The 21,553-nt window shown below is 51.6% G+C and overlaps 2 protein-coding genes across 2 annotated transcripts in view; one reads left to right on the forward strand and one right to left on the reverse strand.

Annotated features, from left to right (window-relative positions):
- LOC116956757 (dynein axonemal heavy chain 2) overlaps positions 1-21,553 on the forward strand; it is a 464,532-nt gene that overhangs the window by 365,155 nt on the left and 77,824 nt on the right. Inside the window, 3 exon segments of the mRNA XM_076057989.1 lie at positions 3,610-3,735; positions 8,195-8,343; positions 11,391-11,457. Coding sequence (XP_075914104.1) covers positions 3,610-3,735; positions 8,195-8,343; positions 11,391-11,457 — 342 coding nt within the window.
- The window catches only part of LOC142907956 (uncharacterized), a 224,622-nt gene that overhangs the window by 83,739 nt on the left and 119,330 nt on the right, over positions 1-21,553 (reverse strand). The window lies entirely within an intron of this gene.

The following is a 21,553-nucleotide window of genomic DNA, read 5'->3' on the forward strand; positions in this document are numbered from 1 at the left end:
ATTTTTCCAATTTTTGAATCAACATCTTAAAATGAATAATAGCTACTCGTGATGACAGAGGGTCAAGGTGCTGACTAAACTGTTTTCATGCCAGCGGTTAAAACAAAACATGACAACCCGATGTGTCCTAACTTTTGGGCCACCACCCCGGACAATATGTGTGCACGTGTGTGTGTCTGTGCGTATGTGTGGGTGTGTGAGCGTGTGAGTGTGTGTAAGTGTAGGTGTGTGTGCACGTGTGTGTGTCTGTGCGTATGTGTGGGTGTGTGAGCGTATGTGTGGGTGTGTGAGCGTGTGTGAGCGTGTGAGTGTGTGTAAGTGTAGGTGTGTGTGCACGTGTGTGTGTCTGTGCATATGTGTGGGAGTGTGAGCGTGTGTGAGCGTGTGAGTGTGTGTAAGTGTAGGTGTGTGTGTGAGTGTGTGTGTCTGTGCGTATGTGTGGGTGTGTGAGCGTGTGAGTGTGTGTAAGTGTAGGTGTGTGTGTGAGTGTGTGTGTCAGTGTGTATGTGTGTGTACATGTGTACGTGTGTGTGTGTGTGTATGTGTGGGTGTGTACGTGTGTGTCTGTATGTGTGTGTATGTGTGGGTGTGTATGTGTGTCTGTGTGTCTGTGTGTGTCTGTGTGTGTCTGTGTGTGTGTATGTGTGTGTGTATGTGTGTGTGTATGTGTGTATGTGTGTGTGTGTATGTGTGTGTATGTGTGTGGGTGTCTGTGTGTACGTGTGTATGTGTGTGTGTATGTGTGTGGGTGTGTCTGTGTGTGTGTGTGTACGTGTGTGTGTATGTGTGTGTGTATGTGTGTGTGTGTATGTGTGTATATGTGTGTATGTGTGTGTGTGTATGTGTGTGTCTGTGTGTGTCTGTGTGTATATGTGTGTGTGTGTGTGTATGTGTGTGTGTATGTATGTGTGTATGTGTGTGTATGTGTGTGTCTGTGTGTGTATGTGTTGGTGTCTGTGTGTGTCTGTGTGTGTGTATGTGTGTGTCTGTGTATGTATGTGTGTGTATGTGTGTGTCTGTGTGTATGTGTGTGTGTATGTATGTGTGTATGTGTGTGTGTGTGTTGCAAGCGAGAATTTCATCATCGCTTGCGGCTGGGATTGGTATCGTCCCCGACTCCTCCTGATGTCGAGAGTAAATGGGCGAGGTTTAGGACTGTGACTCATGCAGCTGCAATGGCTGCTTTGGGTACGCGGTCCAGACCTCCCCAGACACCCTGGATGACAGAGAAGTTGTTCACGATGGTTGAGAAAAAGCGACAGGCCCACTGTCATCGGCTACAGAATCCCACGTCAGAGAATGAGGGGGCTTACCGCAGCCTTCGCTCAGAGGTTCGGAGAGCCGTGAGGCGCTGCAAGGATGGGTGGTGGTCGCGGGTTGCTGAGGAGATGGAGTCTGCCTCAGTGGCCCGTGATCACAAATCTCTATTTAACTCTATCAAAAAAGTAACCTGCAGCGCCACACCTATTACCATCATTAGGGGAAAAAACGGTGATCCAATTTCCGACCCCCAGGAACAGGTTCGCAGATTTGCTGAGCATTTCTGTGAGGTCCTGGGGGAGGGAAAATCCCTCAGCCAGGAAAACATCGTGGCACAAAGTGAGGATGACCCTGCTGAGGCTGCGGTGCCTCAAATATTGGATGAAGTCACCCCCTGTGAGTGGCTGGCTGAGGTGCCATCTGCTGAGGAAGTATTGAAGGCGATCCGGAGTCTGAGACCAGGAAAGGCAGCGGGCAGAGATGATCTCCCAAGCGAAATGCTGAGGGAGGGTGGCGTTTGTGCACAGACTGCCCTATATGACATCATAACAACAGTCTGGACCACTGGACGGGTTCCGCAGGATTGGAAGGATGCCCTGGTGGTCCCCCTTTTTAAGAAGGGGGACCGCACAGACTGTAACAACTACAGGGGCATCTCACTCCTCAGTGTGCCGGGAAAGGTCCTGGCAAGGATTATTCAGCATCGCCTTGCCAGGCACGCTGAGGAGAGGCTTGCGGAGCCCCAATGTGGTTTCAGGAAAGGGCGGTCCTGCACAGATGCCATATTTTCTGTCCGTCTGCTACAGCAGAGGTGTAGGGAATTCCAACAAGACCTACATCTCTGCTTTATTGACCTGGTCAAGGCCTATGATACCATCAGTAGGCCTGGGCTCTGGGTCGTTCTTCGTGCTTTTGGAGTACCTGACCCTCTGCTCACGATCATTAAGGACCTTCATGATGGTGAGCGGGCCCGGGTAAAACTACGTGGCCGGGAGTCAGAGCCATTCCCTGTACACCTTGGGGTGCGACAGGGATGTCCTCTGGCTCCCACATTATTTAACATCTATTTTGACCACGTAGTTCGTGAAGCCTTCAATAGCTGTACCGGGGGAATCTCCATATGGTACAGATATAATGGGAGGCTAATCGATGCCCGGGTGCGGTCAAGGGATGGCTCCCTATTGCTCAACCACGTTATGTATGCTGATGACTTGGTAATAGCTGCTCAGTCAGAGGAGGAGTTGGAGACGCTGCTGCTGAGACTGGAGCGTGCCACTAAGAGGTGGGGCCTTACCATCAGCCCCACCAAAACTAAGCACCTGCCTGGGTATTTTGTACCATCGGACACTCCACCCCCACAACTCCCAATCGGTGATGGGGCAGTTGTGGAGAGAGTGGAGAGTTTCCCATACCTGGGCAGTGTGCTTATGACTGGCTCCAGTTTAACAGCAGAGGTCTCACTCCGAATCAGTCGAGCGGCAATAACTTTTCATCGGTTGCGTAACGCTGTGTGGAAGCTACCTGGTCTGTCGCTCCGCACTAAGCTTCAGGTCTTCTCGGCCACGGTCATTCCCTCCCTTCTCTACGCTTGCGAAACGTGGACCCCCCTAATGGAACATCTTCGCCGGTTAGAAACATTTAGGCTGGCCTGCCTACGATCCATCCTGGGTTTAACCAGACTGGATTGTGTGAGGAGCTCACAAATCCTTGAAAGATCTGGGCAGGGTCCCATCGGTGAGCTCCTCCGGCAGGCAAGGCTGCGATGGCTGGGTCATGTAGCCCGCATGCCCAGCCACCGCATGCCGAAACAGCTTTTGTTTGGCCGGATTGAGGGGGCTAAGCGGGCGCGGCACGGGCTAGAGAAGAGATGGAGTGATGTGGTACAGGAGGACATGGAGCTGAGTGGACTTGCCGATGACTGGTACCAGCGGTGTCAAGATCGGCCTCTGTGGAGGAGGCTCGTGAAGGATGCTACTGGGCAGTTGGAGGCAGTCGCCCTCCAACAACAACGGAGGGCGGAGGAGCAACGCTCACAACAGCGAGCGGAGCGCCGGGTGGCTAAAGCACAGCAGGTTGGCACAGTAGGGGGCACAGGTGGTGCATCAGCCAGTCATCTCAGTCAGTCGACCCGTGGCACCTGGGTCTGCCCCGTGACCTCCTGCCAGCGGGCGTTCGACACTTCACGTGGCCTCAGGGTGCACATAGCCTGGCACAAGCGTCGTGGTGACGTCACCGCCACTTAGTGGCGAATGGCGGTTGTTGTTGTTGTTGTGTGTGTGGGGAGCGGTAGTGTAGTAGTGGTTAGCGCTACGCTGTGAAGGCGACACGGTGCGGTGATCTTTGTCGCAGGGCCTGGAGGTGGACTTGGGCTTCGTGGTGGGCGACTGCCTCATGGCGGCCGCTTTCCTCTCATACATGGGGCCCTTCCTGTCCAACTACCGCGAACAAATCGTCTCCAACATCTGGATGAAGCAGGTGCCCTGGTCACCCTGGTTACACTCGTCACCCTGGTCACCCTGGTCACCCTGGGCAACCTCGTCACCCTGGTCACCCTGGTTACACTCGTCACCCTGGTTACACTCGTCACCCTGGTCACCCTGGTCACCCTGGTTACACTCATCACCCTGGTCACCCTGGTTACACTCGTCACCCTGGTCTACCTCGTCACCCTGGTCACCCTGGTTACACTCGTCACCCTGGTCACCCTGATTACACTCCTCACCCTGGTCACCCTGGTTACACTCGTCACCCTGGTTACACTCGTCACCCTGGTCACCCTGGTCACCCTGGTTACACTCATCACCCTGGTCACCCTGGTTACACTCGTCACCCTGGTTACACTCGTCACCCTGGTCACCCTGGTTACACTCGTCACCCTGGTCACCCTGGGCAACCTCGTCACCCTGGTCACCCTGGTCACCCTGGTCACACTCGTCACCCTGGTCACCCTGGTCACCCTGGTTACACTCGTCACCCTGGTCAACCTCGTCACCCTGGGCAACCTCGTCACCCTGGTCACCCTGGGCAACCTCGTCACCCTGGTCACCCTGGTTACCCTGGTTACACTTGTCACCCTGGTCACCCTGGGCAACCTCGTCACCCTGGTCACCCTGGTCACCCTGGGCAACCTCGTCACCCTGGTCACCCTGGGCAACCTCGTCACCCTAGTCACCCTGGTCACCCTGGTTACACTCGTCACCCTGGTCACCCTGGTCACCCTGGTTACACTCATCACCCTGGTCACCCTGGTCAACCTCGTCACCCTGGTCAACCTGGTCACCCTGGTTACACTCGTCACCCTGGTTACACTCGTCACCCTGGTCACCCTGGTCACCCTGGGCAACCTCGTCACCCTGGTCACCCTAGTTACACTCATCACCCTGGTCACCCTGGTCACCCTGGTTACACTCATCACCCTGGTTACACTCGTCACCCTGGTCACCCTGGTCACCCTGGTTACACTCATCACCCTGGTCACCCTGGTCAACCTCGTCACCCTGGTCAACCTGTTCACCCTGGTTACACTCGTCACCCTGGTTACACTTGTCACCCTGGTCACCCTGGTCACCCTGGGCAACCTCGTCACCCTGGTCACCCTAGTTACACTCGTCACCCTGGTCACCCTGGTCACCCTGGTTACACTCATCACCCTGGTTACACTCGTCACCCTGGTCACCCTGGTCACCCTGGTTACACTCATCACCCTGGTCACCCTGGTTACACTCGTCACCCTGGTTACACTCGTCACCCTGGTCACCCTGGTTACACTCATCACCCTGGTCACCCTGGTTACACTCGTCACCCTGGTCACCCTGGTCACCCTGGTTACACTCGTCACCCTGGTCACCCTGGTCACCCTGGTCACACTCGTCACCCTGATCACCCTGGTCACCCTGGTTACACTCGTCACCCTGATCAACCTCGTCACCCTGGGCAACCTCGTCACCCTGGTCACCCTGGGCAACCTCGTCACCCTGGTCACCCTGGTTACCCTGGTTACACTTGTCACCCTGGTCACCCTGGTCACCCTGGGCAACCTCGTCACCCTGGTCACCCTGGTCACCCTGGGCAACCTCGTCACCCTGGGCAACCTCGTCACCCTGGTCACCCTGGTTACACTCCTCACCCTGGTCAACCTGGTCACCCTGGTCACCCTGGTTACACTCGTCACCCTGGTCACCCTGGTCACCCTGGTCACCCTGGTTACACTGGTTACACTCGTCACCCTGGTCACCCTGGTCAACCTCGTCACACTGGTCACCCTGGTTACACTCGTCACCCTGGTCACACTGGTCACCCTGGTCACTCTGGTCACCCTGGTCAACCTCGTCACCTGGGTCACGTGGTCTCACTCGTCAACCTCGTCACCCTGGTTACACTCGTCACCCTGGTCACCCTGGTCACCCTGGTCAACCTTGTCACCCTGGTCACCTTCGTCACCTGGGTCACGTGGTCTCACTTGTCACCCTGGTCACCCTGGTTACACTCGTCACCCTGGTCACCCTGGTCACCCTGGTTAAACTCGTCACCCTGGTCACCCTGGTCAACCTGGTCACCCTGGTCACCCTGGTTACACTCGTCACCCTGGTCACCCTGGTCACCCTGGTCACCCTGGTTACACTGGTTACACTCGTCACCCTGGTCACCCTGGTCAACCTCGTCACCCTGGTCACCCTGGTTACACTCGTCACCCTGGTCACACTGGTCACCCTGGTCACTCTGGTCACCCTGGTCAACCTCGTCACCTGGGTCACGTGGTCTCACTCGTCAACCTCGTCACCCTGGTTACACTCGTCACCCTGGTCACCCTGGTCACCCTGGTCAACCTCGTCACCCTGGTCACCTTCGTCACCTGGGTCACGTGGTCTCACTTGTCACCCTGGTCACCCTGGTTACACTCATCACCCTGGTCACCCTGGTCAACCTCATCACCCTGGCCACCCTGGTCACCCTGGTCAACCTCGTCACCCTGGTCACCCTGGTCACCCTGGTCACCCTGGTCACCCTGGTCAACCTCATCACCCTGGTCAACCTCATCACCCTGGTCAACCTCGTCACCCTGGTCACCCTGGTCACCCTGGTCAACCTCGTCACCCTGGTCACCCTGGTCACCCTGGTCACCCTGGTCAAGCTCGTCACCCTGGTCACCCTCCTCACCCTGTTCACCTTCGTCACCTGGGTCACCTGGGTCACGTGGTCTCACTCGTCACCCTGGTCACCCTGGTCACCCTGGTCACCCTGGCCACCCTGGTCAAGCTCGTCACCCTGGTCACCCTGGTCATCCTGGTTACACTCGTCACCCTGGTCACCCTGGTCACCTTGGTCACCCTGGTCACCTTCGTCACCTGGGTCACGTGGTCTCACTCGTCACCCTGGTCACCCTGGTTACACTCGTCACCCTGGTCACCCTGGTCATCCTGGTTACACTCGTCACCCTGGTCACCCTGGTCACCTTGGTCACCCTGGTCACCTTCGTCACCTGGGTCACGTGGTCTCACTCGTCACCCTGGTCACCCTGGTTACACTCGTCACCCTGGTCACCCTGGTCACCCTGGTCAACCTCGTCACCCTGGTCACCTTCGTCACCTGGGTCACGTGGTCTCACTCGTCACCCTGGTCACCCTGGTTACACTCGTCACCCTGGTCACCCTGGTCACCCTGGTTACACTCGTCACCCTGGTCACCCTGGTCACCTTGGTCACCCTGGTCACCTTCGTCACCTGGGTCACGTGGTCTCACTCGTCACCCTGGTCACCCTGGCCACAGAGCTGCTGACTCCGTAGCTAACCCCGTGGTTGACTCTGTGGTTGACTCTGTGGTTGACTCTGTGGCTGACTCCGTGGCTGACTCTGTGGTTGACTCTGTAGCTGACTCCGTGGTTGACTCTGTAGCTAACTCCGTGGTTGACTCTGTGGTTGACTCTGTGGTTGACTCTGTGGTTGACTCTGTGGTTGACTCCGTGGTTGACTCTGTAGCTAACTCCGTGGTTGACTCTGTGGTTGACTCTGTAGCTAACCCCGTGGTTGACTATGTGGTTGACTCTGTGGTTGACTCTGTGGTTGACTCTGTAGCTGACTCCGTGGTTGACTCTGTGGTTGACTCTGTAGCTGACTCCGTGGCTGACTCTGTGGTTGACTCTGTAGCTAACTCCGTGGTTGACTCTGTGGTTGACTCTGTGGTTGACTCTGTAGCTAACTCCGTGGTTGACTCTGTGGTTGACTCTGTAGCTGACTCCGTGGTTGACTCTGTAGCTGACTCTGTAGTTGACTCTGTAGCTAACTCCGTGGTTGACTCTGTGGTTGACTCTGTAGCTGACTCCGTGGTTGACTCTGTAGCTAACTCCGTGGTTGACTCTGTGGCTGACTCTGTGGCTGACTCAATGGTCGACCACGTGGTCGACTCTCCGGCTGACTCCGTAGCTAACCCCGTGGTTGACTCTGTAGCTGACTCCGTGGTTGATTCTGTAGCTGACTCCGTAGCTGACTCTGTGGTTGACTCTGTGGTTGACTCCGTAGCTGACTCTGCGGCTGACTCTCCAGCTGACTCCGTGGTTGACTCTGCGGCTGACTCTGTGGCTAACTCCGTGGTCGACCACGTGGTCGACTCTGTGGCTAACTCTATGTTTGACTCTGTGGTTTACTCTGTAGCTGACTCTGTGGTTGACTCTGTGGCTAACTCTATGGTTGACTGTGGTTGACTCTGTGGTTGACTCTGTGGTTGACTCTGTAGCTGACTCTGTGGCTGACTCAATGGTCGACCACGTGGTCGACTCTCCGGCTGACTCCGTAGCTAACCCCGTGGTTGATTCTGTAGCTGACTCCGTAGCTGACTCCGTAGCTGACTCTGCGGCTGACTCCGCGGGCCGACTCAGTGGTCGACTCCCCGGTCGACTCCCCCGGGCTGACTCTGCGGTTGACTCCGCGGTGGGTGGTAGATGCGGGAGCTGGGTGTGCCGTGCTCGCCGGCGTTCAGCTTCTCGGCGTTTCTGTCGAGCCCGACGACGGCGCGGGAGTGGAGCCGGCAGGGGCTGCCCTCTGACAGCTTCTCCACCGAGAACGGCATCATCGTGACGCGGGGCGCACGGTAACTTTTCGCTTCGACGCTGCTTCAAAGCTGCTCTGCTTCAACGCTGCTCTGCTTCTCTGCTTCAACGCTTCAACGCTTCAACGCTTCAACGCTTCTCTGCTTCAACGCTTCACCGCTGCTCCGCTTCGCCGCTTCAACGCTTCACCGCTGCTCTGCTTCTCTGCTTCAACGCTTCGCCACTGCTCCGCTTCACCGCTGCAACGCTTCACCGCTGCTCTGCTTCACCGCTGCTTCACCGCTGCTCTGCTTCTCTGCTTCAACGCTTCACCGCTGCTCTGCTTCAACGCTTCAACGCTTCACCGCTGCTCTGCTTCACCGCTGCTTCACCGCTGCTCTGCTTCTCTGCTTCAACGCTTCACCGCTTCGCCGCTTCACCGCTTCAACGCTTCTCCGCTTCAACGCTTCGCCGCTTCAACGCTTCAACGCTTCGCCGCTTCAACGCTTCACCGCTTCGCTGCTTCACCGCTGCTTCAACGCTTCAACGCTTCACCGCTGCTTCAATGCTTCACCGCTGCTTCAACGCTTCACCGCTGCTTCACCGCTTCAACGCTTTACTGCTTCACCGCTTCACCGTTTCACCGCTGCTTCAACGCTTCAACGCTTCAACGCTTCACCGCTTCACCGCTTCACCGCTTCACCATTTCACCGCTGCTTCAACGCTTCACCGCTTCACCGCTTCACCGCTTCACCGCTTCACCATTTCACCGCTGCTTCAACGCTTCACCGCTGCTTCAACGCTTCAACGCTTCACCGCTTCAACGCTTCACCGCTGCTCCACTTCAACGCTTCACCGCTTCAACGCTTCACCGCTTCACCGCGCCACACCGCACCATACCACACCACACCGCACCATACCACACTGCACCACACTGTACCACACCGCACCATTATTACCCCATGCTCGAAAGCTCAAACCTCTCCCTCCCCACCTTTTCCCCTCGTACCGCTCACAATGCTCATTTCAGTCTGAGCGGACCTTGATGCAAACCGCGTACACCAGAGCCTCCGTAACACAACAAACACCACACACACACACACACCACACACACACTACACACACACCACACACACACACTACACACACTACACACACACCACACAGTACACACACCACTCACACACCACACACACTTATACCACTCACACACCACACACACACACTACACACACACACCACACACTACACACACTACAGACTACACACACCACATACACCACACTACACACACTACACATACACACCCACACTACACACACCATACACACCACACACTACACACACCACACACACCACACACATCACACACACTACACACACTACACAAACACCACACACACCACACACACACCACACACTAAACACACCACACACTACACACACTACACACACCACACACACCACACACTACACACACCACACACACACACACCACACACACCACACACACCACACACACACCACACACACACACACTACACAGACACCACACACTACACACACCACTCACACACCACTCACACACCACACACACACTTATACCACTCACACACCACACACACACACTACACACACACACACACCACACACTACACACACTACAGACTACACACACCACATACACCACACTACACACACTACACATACACACACCACACTACACAGACCATACACACCACACACTACACACACCACACACACCACACACTACACACATCACACACACTACACACACTACACAAACACCACACACACCACAAACACACCACACACTACACACACCACACACTACACACACTACACACACACCACACACTACACACACCACTCACACACCACACACACACTTATACCACTCACACACTACACACACTACACAAACACCACACACACCACACACTACACACACCACACACTACACACACTACACACACCACACACACCACACACAACACACACTACACACACCACACACTACACACACACACCACACTACGCACTACACACACTACACACACGCCACTCACACACCACACACCACACACACTACACACACACACCACACACACCACACACTACACACTACACACACTACACGCACCACTCACACTCACTCTACACACACACTACACACACTACACACTACACACACCACACACTACACACACACCACACACTACACGCACCACACACACTACACACACACACTACACACACACACTACACACACACTACACACACACTACATACACACACTACACACACTACACACACACTACATACACACACCACACACACCGCACACACTACACATACCACACACACCACACACACTACACACACCACACACACCACACACCACACACCACACACTACACACACCACACACACTACGCACACCACACACACTACACACACCACACACTACACATACACACACTACACACTGCACACACTACACACCACACACCACACACACACACACCACACACACCACACACACTACACACACCACACACACTACACACACCACACACTACACATACACACACTACACACTGCACACACTACACACCACACACCACACACACACACACCACACACACCACACACACTACACACACCACACACACCACACACACTACACACACCACACACACCACACACCACACACTACACACACCACACACACCACACACACTACGCACACCACACACACTACACACACTACACACACCACACACTACACATACACACACTACACACTGCACACACTACACACCACACACCACACACACTACACACACCACACACACTACACACACCACACACACTACACACACTACACACTGCACACACTACACACACACTACACACACCACACACACTACACACACCACACACACTACACACACACACCACAAACACACACTACACACACACACCACACACACTACACACACCACACACACTACACACACCACACGTGCATGTGTCGTGTTGACTGACCTCTTCCACCAACCCATGCTGCCTTCCGGCTCCACAGTTGGCCGCTGATGATCGACCCACAAGGACAGGCCACGGAGTGGATCAAGAACATGGAGGCCTCACGGGTGAGTGAGTGAGTTGGTGAGTGGGTGAGTCGGTGAGTGAGTGGGTGAGTGGGTGAGTGAGTGGGTGAGTGAATGGGTGAGTGAGTGGGTGAGTAAGTGGGTGAGTGAGTTGGTGAGTGGGTGAGTCGGTGAGTGAGTGGGTGAGTGAGTGGGTGAGTGAGTGAGTGGGTGAGTGAGTGGGTGAGTGAGTGGTGAGTGAGTGGGTGAGTGAGTGAGTTGGTGAGTGGGTGAGTGAGTGGTGAGTGAGTGGGTGAGTTGGTGAGTGGGTGAGTGAGTGAATGGGTGAGTGAGTGGGTGAGTAAGTGGATGAGTGGGTGAGTGAGTGAGTGAGTGGGTGGGTGAGTGAGTGAGTGAGTGGGTGAGTGAGTGGGTTAGTGAGTGAGTGGGTGAGTGGGTGGGTGAGTAAGTGAGTGAGTGGGTGAGTGAGTGAGTGGGTAGTGATTGGGTGAGTGGTGAGTGAGTGAGTGGGTGAGTGGTGAGTGAGTGAGTGAGTGGGTGAGTGAGTGAGTGAGTTGGTGAGTGGGTGAGTGAGTGTGTGAGTGGGTGAGTGAGTGAGTGGGTGAGTGAGTGAGTGAGTGGTGAGTGGGTGAGTGAGTGGGTGAGTGAGTGAGTGGGTGAGTGATTGAGTGGGTGAGTGGGTTGGTGAGTGAGTGGGTGAGTGAGTGAGTGGGTTAGTGAGTGAGTGAGTGAGTGGGTGGGTGAGTAAGTGAGTGAGTGGGTGAGTGAGTGAGTGGGTAGTGATTGGGTGAGTGGTGAGTGAGTGAGTGGGTGAGTGGTGAGTGAGTGAGTGGGTGAGTGAGTTGGTGAGTGGGTGAGTGGGTGAGTGAGTGAGTTGGTGAGTGAGTGAGTAAGTGGGTGAGTGGGTGAGTGGGTGAGTGAGTGAGTGAGTGGGTTAGTGAGTGAGTGGTTGAGTGGGTGGGTGAGTAAGTGAGTGAGTGAGTGGGTAGTGATTGGGTGAGTGGTGAGTGAGTGAGTGAGTGGGTGAGTGGTGAGTGAGTGGGTGAGTGAGTGAGTGAGTTGGTGAGTGGGTGAGTGGGTGAGTGGGTGAGTGAGTGAGTTGGTGAGTGAGTGGGTGAGTGAGTGAATGAGTGGGTGAGTGAGTGGTGAGTGAGTGGGTTAGTGAGTGGGTGGGTGAGTGAGTGAGTGAGTGGGTGAGTGAGTGAGTGAGTGGGTGAGTGAGTGGGTGAGTGAGTGAGTGGGTGAGTGGGTTGGTGAGTGAGTGGGTGAGTGAGTGAGTGAGTGGGTTAGTGGGTGAGTGGGTGGGTGAGTAAGTGAGTGAGTGGGTGAGTGAGTGAGTGGGTAGTGATTGGGTGAGTGGTGAGTGAGTGAGTAGGTGGGTGAGTGAGTGAGTGGGTGAGTCGGTGGGTGTGTGAGTGAGTGAATGGGTGAGTGAGTGAGTGGGTGAGTAAGTGGGTGAGTGGGTGAGTGAGTGAGTGGGTGAGTGAGTGAGTTCATAGTTCATAGTTAGTTCATAGTTAGTTTCATTTATTTGGTATAGCCCTGTGAACCATTCGGCTCTTGAATCAGGTGCAAACAGAAAATACAGAAAAAAAATATCAAAAATATTCCTGAAATAGCACCGTACACCAACGCTGTGTGCAAAAATCCCAGTGGGATGCAAGTCAAATAACAACAACAACAACCACAAGACAACTAAGATTAAGGCCATCAGTCTAACTCCGTACTACAATAAACAAAAACATGGCCAAAACAAAAAAAAACGTTTTCGAAATCACCAAAATAAAAGCCATAAATCCAATGTAAGTGATCATAGGGACTGTGACCGAATTTTTTACAATAAACTACATAAATAAATTATAACACCAAAATCTAGAGCCATATTTTAGGCCACTGAATAGCAGTGGCAGCTAGGGTTGTACAACTCCTCTAGAGCAGTTTTGAGTGAAGATCTCATAGGTAGTGATCCAAGTTGCAGTTTATTGGCAATAGCATTCCAGACCCTGGGGACATCAATAGCAATGGGTGAGTGAGTGGGTTAGTGAGTGAGTGGGTGAGTGGGTGGGTGAGTAAGTGAGTGAGTGGGTGAGTGAGTGAGTGGGTGAGTGATTGGGTGAGTGGTGAGTGAGTGGGTGAGTGAGTGAGTGAGTGGGTGAGTGAGGGAGTGGGTGAGTGAGTGAATGGGTGAGTGAGTGAGTGGGTGAGTGAGTGAGTGACTGAGTGAGTGGGTGAGTGAGTGGGTGAGTGAGTGAGTGTATATTAGTGTAGTGTATAGTGTAGTGTATAGTGTAGTGTATAGTGTAGTGTATATTAGTGTATAGTATAGTGTATATTAGTGTATAGTGTAGGGTGTAGTGTAGGGTGTAGTGTATAGTGTAGTGTATAGTGTAGTAGTGTATAGTGTAGTAGTGTATAGTGTAGTGTATAGTAGTGTACAGTGTAGTATATAGTGTCGTATATTGTGTAGTGTGAAGTATAGTGTAGTGTGTCGTGTATAGTGTAGTGTATAGTGTAGTGTATAGTGTAGTGTATAGTATAGTGTAGTGTATAGTGTAGTGTATAGTAGTGTAGTATATAGTGCAGTGTATAGTGTAGTGTATAGTATAGTGTATAGTGCAGTGTATAGTGCAGTGTATAGTGTAGTGTATAGTAGTGTAGTGTATAGTTGAGTGTATAGTGTAGTGTATATTAGTGTATAGTTCAGTGTATAGTGTAGTGTATAGTGTAGTGTATAGTAGTGTACAGTATAGTGTATAGTGTAGTATATAGTGTAGTATGTAGTGTAATGTGTAGTGTAGTGTATAGTGTAGTGTGTAGTATAGTGTAGTGTATAGTGTAGTGTGTAGTATAGTGTGTAGTGTAGTGTATAGTAGTGTATAGTAGTGTATAGTGTAGTGTATAGTATATAGTGTAGTCTATAGTGTAGTGTATAGTGCGGTGTATAGTGTTGTGTATAGTGCAGTAGTGTATAGTGTAGTGTATAGTGCAGTAGTGTATAGTGTAGTTTGTAGTGTAGTGTAGTAGTGTACAGTGTAGTGTATAGTAGTGTAGTGTATAGTAGTGTAGTGTGTAGTGTAGTGTATAGTGTAGTGTATAGTAGTGTATAGTGTAGTGTATAGTAGTGTATAGTGTAGTGTGTAGTGTATAGTGTAGTGTATCGTGTAGTGTAGTGTGTAGTATAGTGTAGTGTATAGTAGTGTATAGTGTATACTAGTGTATTGTGTAGTGTATAGTGTAGTGTATAGTAGTGTGTAGTGTAGTGTATAGTAGTGTATAATGTAGTGTATAGTGTAGTGTATAGTAGTGTATAGTGTAGTGTATAGTGTAGTGTATACTAGTGTATAGTGGAGTGTATAGTAGTGTATAGTGTAGTGTATAGTGTAGTGTATAGTGTAGTGTATACTAGTGTATAGTGTAGTAGTGTATAGTGTAGTGTATAGTGTAGTGTATAGTGTAGTGTGTAGTGTAGTGTGTAGTGTAGTGTATAGTGCAGTGTATAGTGTAGTGTATCGTGTAGACCACTGGTCCAGGGGCGAGCTCTGGACAACTCTGTAGTAGCTCTTCAACAGGGATGGAGAGAGCTCCTCCTCCGCGCGGTGGCGGGTGTAAAACGTCGTACCCGGCGACCACGGGGCGAGAGACCTCCCCCCACCCCCCTCCCCGTGACGTATAATGGTAGGCGGGGCGAATGTGTCGCCCCGCCCACCCCCCGTGACGTTACGGGGGTGGGCGGGGCGAGTGTCGCTCCGCGCGGCCTGCACCGCCCTCTGCTGGCCACGGTGCAGGGCGCGCCACCTGCGGCTTTGAGCCGCTTTGTTCTGGGTGGTGGGGGGGTTGGGTGGGATTGGTGGGGGGGGGTTATCCATGCGGTCTGTGTAGTGTGTGTGTGTAGTGTGTGTGTAGTGTGTATGTAGTGTGTATGTGGTGTGTGTAGTGTGTATGTAGTGTGTGTATGTAGTGTGTGTGTGGTGTGTGTGTGTAGTGTGTGTGTATGTAGTGTGTGTATGTAGTGTGTGTGTGTAGTGTGTGTGTATGTAGTGTGTGTGTGTAGTGTGTGTGTGTAGTGTGTGTGTATGTAGTGTGTGTAGTATGTGTATGTAGTGTGTGTAGTGTGTGTAGTGTGTAGTGTGTGTGTATGTAGTGTGTGTAGTGTGTATGTGGTGTGTGTATGTAGTGTACGTAGTGTGTGTATGTTGTGTGTGTGTAGTGTGTGTATGTAGTGTGTGTAGTGTGTGTATGTAGTGTGTGTAGTGTGTATGTAGTGTGTATGTAGTGTATGTACTGTGTATGTAGTGTGTATGTAGTGTGTGTATGTAGTGTGTATGTAGTGTGTGTAGTATGTGTAGTGTGTGTATGTAGTGTGTGTGTGTAGTGTGTGTACTGTGTGTATGTAGTGTGTGTACTGTGTGTATGTAGTGTGTGTAGTGTGTGTATGTAGTGTGTGTAGTGTGTGTGTATGTAGTATGTGTAGTGTGTGTATGTAGTGTATGTAGTGTGTGTAGTATGTGTAGTGTGTATGTAGTGTACGTAGTGTGTGTAGTATGTGTAGTGTGTGTATGTAGTGTGTGTGTGTAGTGTGTGTATGTAGTGTGTATGTAGTGTGTGTAGTGTATTTGTAGTGTGTGTGTAGTGTGTATATAGTGTGTGTGTGTGCAGTGTGTGTAGTGTGTGTATGTAGTGTGTGTATGTGTATGTAGTGTGTGTAGTGTGTGTGTAGTGTGTATGTAGTGTGTGTATGTAGTGTGTGAAGTGTTTGTATGTAGTGTGTGTGTAGTGTGTATGTGTAGTGTGTGTTTGTATGTGTAGTGTGTGTATGTAGTGTGTGTAGTGTGTGTATGTAGTGTGTGCAGTGTGTGTAGTGTGTGTATGTAGTGTGTGTAGTGTGTGTATGTAGTGTGTGTAGTGTGTATGTAGTGTGTGTATGTAGTGTGTGTATGTAGTGTGTGTAGTGTGTGTATTTAGTGTATGTAGTGTGTGTAGTGTGTCTATGTAGTGTGTGTATGTAGTGTGTGTAGTGTATATGTAGTGTGTGTATGTAGCGTGTATGTAGTGTAGTGTATGTGTGCAGTGTGTGTAGTGTGTGTATGTAGTGTATGTAGTGTGTAGTGTGTATGTAGTGTGTGTATGTAATGTGTGTATGTAGTGTGTGTGTGTGTAGTATGTAGTGTGTGTATGTAGTGTATGTAGTGTGTATGTAGTGTGTAGTTTGTATGTAGTGTATGTAGTCTGTGTATGTAGAGTGTGTATGTAGTGTGTGTATGTAGGGTGTGTATGTGGTGTGTATGTAGTGTGTGTATGTAGTGTGTATGTAGAGTGTGTATGTAGTGTGTGTATGTAGTGTGTATGTAGTGTGTGTGTAGTGTGTATGTAGTGTGTGTGTAGTGTGTATGTAGTGTGTGTGTAGTGTGTATGTAGTGTGTATGTAGTGTGTGTAGTGTGTGTATGTAGTGTGTATGTAGTGTGTGTATGTAGTGTGTATGTAGTGTGTGTATGTAGTATGTGTATGTATTGTGTGTAAGCAATGCGCGGTGTGTATCTGGTGTATCCACGCGGTGTGTCTACGTGTTTACGGGAGCCTCCTTCCTCGCTGCAAGTGCAACTCATTCATTAGCTGTGTGGCAAGCCCCCCCCCCCCTCGTGCCCCCCCTGCCCCCCTGAGCCCCCCATGCCCCCCCCCCCCTAGACGGCAGGGTCTGATGGCCAAGGCGGCGTGCACAGAGGATTCATCTCGCGGTGACGGCACAATCGATGGAGCTGTCAGGGCTAACGTGGTTATTGTTAAAGCGGCTGCACGCCGTTTCTCTCCGACTGCCAGTCCCTTATTGTTATTGATACACCCGCTGCTGCTGCTGCTGCTGGTGGTGGTGGTGGCGGTGGTGGCGGTGGTGGTGGTGGCGGTGGTGGTGGCGGTGGTGGTGGCGATGGTGGTGGCGGTGGTGGCGGTGGTGGTGGTGGTGGCGATGGTGGTGGTATTGGTAGCGGTGGTGGTGGTGGTGACGCTCATGGCGGTGGTGATAGCAGTAGTGGTGGTGGTTGCAGCGGCGGTGGTGGTTTTGGTGGTTTTGGTGGTAGTGGCAGCGGCGGTAGTGGTGGCAGCGGTGGTGACGGTAGTGGTGGCAGCGGTGGTGGTGGTGGCGGTGGTGGTGACGGTGGTGGTAGTAGTTGTGGTGGTAGTGGTGGCAGCGGTGGTGGCGGTGGTGACGGTAGTGGTGGCAGCGGTGGTGGCGGTGGTGACGGTGGTGACGGTGGTGGTAGCAGTTGTGGTGGTGGCGGTAGTAGCGGTGTTGGTGGTGGCGGTGGTGGTGGTGGTGGTGGTGAGCCGCGCGTTGTTTCCATTCCATCTCCCCGGCGTGGTGGTTGAAACAGCGATGGTTGTTGACTGGGCAAAGATCATCAACTCAGTTGAATAATTATTATAATCTCAACTCGTGAACACGATTCCTTGCAAAAGGTTCATGTTTGGTGTTTTAACACCTTAACACGACTGCTGTTTTATTGCCAGAAAGGGGTCAAACCTATTCTCTTATTTTGATGCTGGCTAGGGAGGTCACCACGAGGTAGCTTCTCACCACGATGTAGCTTCTTCTCATCACGATGTAGCTTCTTCTCATCACGATGTAGCTTCTTCTCATCACGATGTAGCTTCTTCTCATCACGATGTAGCTTCTTCTCACCACGATGTAGCTTCTCACCACCACGATGTAGCTTCTCACCACCACGATGTGTAGCTTCTTCTCACCACGATGCAGCTTCATTCCACCACGAGCTCTCGGCGTCCTGATGGTGGCATTGTCCTGGTGCTGTTCGCCTTTTGGCGTCGTCTTCTAACATTGGTTGAGGCGAGGCTCTAGGCCAAGAGCCATCTGGACATTCACAACATCGTTCGCGGGCCGTACGAAATGCATCAACTTAAAAATTAGCCCCCCGTTATATTTGGGCCAAAACATTTCAATGAACTCTGCCCCCTAAATGCGGTGGGGCTGCTGGAACTTGCTTCTCTTTGGGCGAGGCGTGGTGATGACGTTAGCCCGTATTGTTGACGATGTCGTTGCTGCTCGCGACTGCTTTTCCCGGGTTTTGCACGACCTAGATTTGTTGAATTTTCGAGTCCCGCCCTGCAGTTGCCTTTGGCAGGGCCAGAGGCCCAAATGATTTCGCTGGGTCCTCGTACGGCCCCGCGGGCCGGGCGTTCCCCTTTAACCCCCTGCTCTAAAGAAAGCCGTCTCTGATGTGGACCAATCAGTCTCAAAGACAATGCATCAGCATGTACTAGCAGAGCGTGGTATTTTTGTTTGCACTTTGCATGATGTACCGTGTGCGGTTAACGCAGTGACATGATTCCCTGCGAAAAGGATTCTGTTTGGTGTTCTAACGTCTGAACACGACTGCTGTTTTATTGCGAGAAAGGATACAGCCGATTCTTTTACAGTTCAACAAGTAGCAGCAGAGCTTCCGCGACCAATGTCGTCCATGACACAGGTTTTTTTTTCCTTGGGGTGAGATTGCGTGAATATATAAACGTTGTGTCGTTGATCCCGCCACCACCCGACACGGCCGACTCCTAAGAGGGTTTGGTCACGTAAACAGAACGTGGCCAATTCGTTACTCGTACAGCACTGGTGTGTAGTGTATAGTGTAGTGTATAGTGTAGTGTATAGTGTAGTGTATAGTGTATAGCGTAGTGTGTAGTGTAGTGTGTAGTGTAGTTTATAGTGTAGTGTATAGTGTAGTGTATAGTGTAGTGTGTAGTGTAGTGTATAGTGTAGTGTGTAGTGTAGTGTATAGTGTAGTGTGTAGTGTAGTGTAGTAGTGTATAGTGTAGTGTATAGTGTGTAGTGTAGTGTATAGTGTAGTGTATAGTGTAGTGTATAGTGTGTAGTGTATAGTCTATTCTAAGTAGTGTATAGGAGTGTAGTATATAGTGTAGTGTATAGTGTAGTGTATAGTGTAGTGTGTAGTGTAGTGTATAGTGTAGTGTATAGTGTAGTGTGTAGTGTAGTGTATAGCGTAGTGTGTAGTGTAGTGTATAGCGTAGTGTGTAGTGTAGTGTATAGTGTAGTGTATAGTGTAGTGTATAGTGTGTAGTGTATAGTGTGTAGTGTAGTGTATAGCGTAGTGTGTAGTGTAGTCTGTAGTGTAGTGTATAGTGTGTAGTGTATAGTGTGTAGTGTATGCTATAGTAGTGTATAGGAGTGTAGTATATAGTGTAGTGTATAGTGTAGTGTATAGTGTAGTGTATAGTGTGTAGTGTATAGTGTAGTGTATAGTAGTGTATAGGAGTGTAGTGTATAGTGTAGTGTGTAGTGTATTCTATAGTAGTGTATCGGAGTGTAGTGTATAGTGTAGTGTATAGTGTGTAGTGTTTAGTGTATTCTATAGTAGTGTATAGGAGTGTAGTATATAGTGTAGTGTATAGTGTAGTGTGTAGTGTAGTGTATAGTGTAGTGTATAGTGTAGTGTATAGTGTAGTGTGTAGTGTAGTGTGTAGTGTATAGTGTAGTGTATAGTGTAGTGTATAGTGTGTAGTGTAGTGTATAGTGTAGTGTATAGTGTAGTGTATAGTGTAGTGTGTAGTGTGTAGTGTAGTGTATAGTGTAGTGTATAGTGTGTAGTGTAGTGTATAGTGTAGTGTATAGTGTGTAGTGTATAGTGTAGTGTATAGTGTGTAGTGTATAGTGTAGTGTGTAGTGTAGTGTGTAGTGTATAGTGTAGTGTATAGTGTGTAGTGTAGTGTATAGTGTGTAGTGTATTCTATAGTGTAGTGTATAGTGTATTCTATAGTAGTGTATAGGAGTGTAGTGTATAGTGTAGTGTGTAGTGTATTCTATAGTAGTGTATAGGAGTGTAGTGTATAGTGTAGTGTGTAGTGTATAGCGTAGTGTATAGTGTAGTGTATAGCGTATAGTGTATTCTATAGTAGTGTATAGGAGTGCAGTGTATAGTGTAGTGTAAAGTGCAGTATACTAGTCCAGCGCGAACCGTTTGTGCGTTGGAGAGCCAAGCCGCAACATTTCACAATCTTGAGCACGACGTGTCGCCAGTAATCACAGCTAGCTTCGACAGGCGACAGGCGACAGGCGACAGACGACAGACGCGTTCGCCTTTGCCGAGGGCAAATCTGTCTGTCGCCTGACATGAAGCTTTTGTCTTCATCTTCGTCAAATCCGAAAACTTGAGCTCCTCTTCTGCTTTGCCTCCGGCGCCGAAGGCCTCGCGATGTCGTCCTTTGTTGTCGTCGTTGTTGTCGTCGTTGTTGTCGTTGTTGTCGTTATTGGAAAAGAATGAGGCACGTTCGTCAGGGTGATTTAATCCCACTCGTAAATATTGATGACCCGCCAGAGTCTCGTGATTCATCACACGGATGGCGTGTGGGTCAATGAGTGGGGAGCGGCGGGGACGGCGGCGGCGGCGGCGGCGTTCAGCGCTACGCTGGTCTACGAAACCACCACCCCCCCACGCACCCCCGGCAACCCGAGTTCGATTCCCGCTCACGGCCAACACCGGCACCGGTGACGATTATCCGAAAACCGGTCCCCGGGGGACCTCCCCGTCGGTCGACTCAGCCTCGAGTGAATACCTGGCGCGGTGTAGCAAACGTCGCCACCCGGGGGGGGGGGGAGACAAAGGCGGCCGGGCGTGGTTCTGGCCGCCACACCCCATGGTGTGCCTGCACAGTGCCGGCCTCCGTAGGTGTGTGGGTCAGTGAGTGGGGAGCGGTAGTGCCGTCGAGGTTATCGCTACGGAACCGGCGGCCCGAGTTCGATTCCCTGCTCACAGCCACAATCATCCGGTGACGATTGTCTGAGCTGGTCCTGGGCCCCCCCCCCTAGGTCGGCTCAGCCTCAAATGAATACCTGGTGAGGTGCGTCAAAACATTGGCAATAGCGGAGACAAAGGCGGCCGGGCGTGGTGCTGGCCACCCACCCGCTTGTCACACAGAGACCCAGAGACTCACACAAAGGCCCATAGACTCACATAGAGACCCATAGACTCATCACACAGAGAACCACAGACTCACACAAAGGCCCATAGACTCACATAGATACCCATCGACTCATCACACAGAGACCCACAGACTCATCACACAGAGACCCACAGACTCACACAGAGACCCATAGACTCACCAGACAGGGACCCA

Source organism: Petromyzon marinus, assembly GCF_048934315.1.
Source record: "Petromyzon marinus isolate PM22_M1 ecotype Great Lakes invasive population chromosome 67 unlocalized genomic scaffold, UKy_Petmar_22M1.pri1.0 chr67_unloc.3, whole genome shotgun sequence".
In the NCBI taxonomy this organism is placed as follows: Eukaryota; Metazoa; Chordata; class Hyperoartia; order Petromyzontiformes; family Petromyzontidae; genus Petromyzon; species Petromyzon marinus.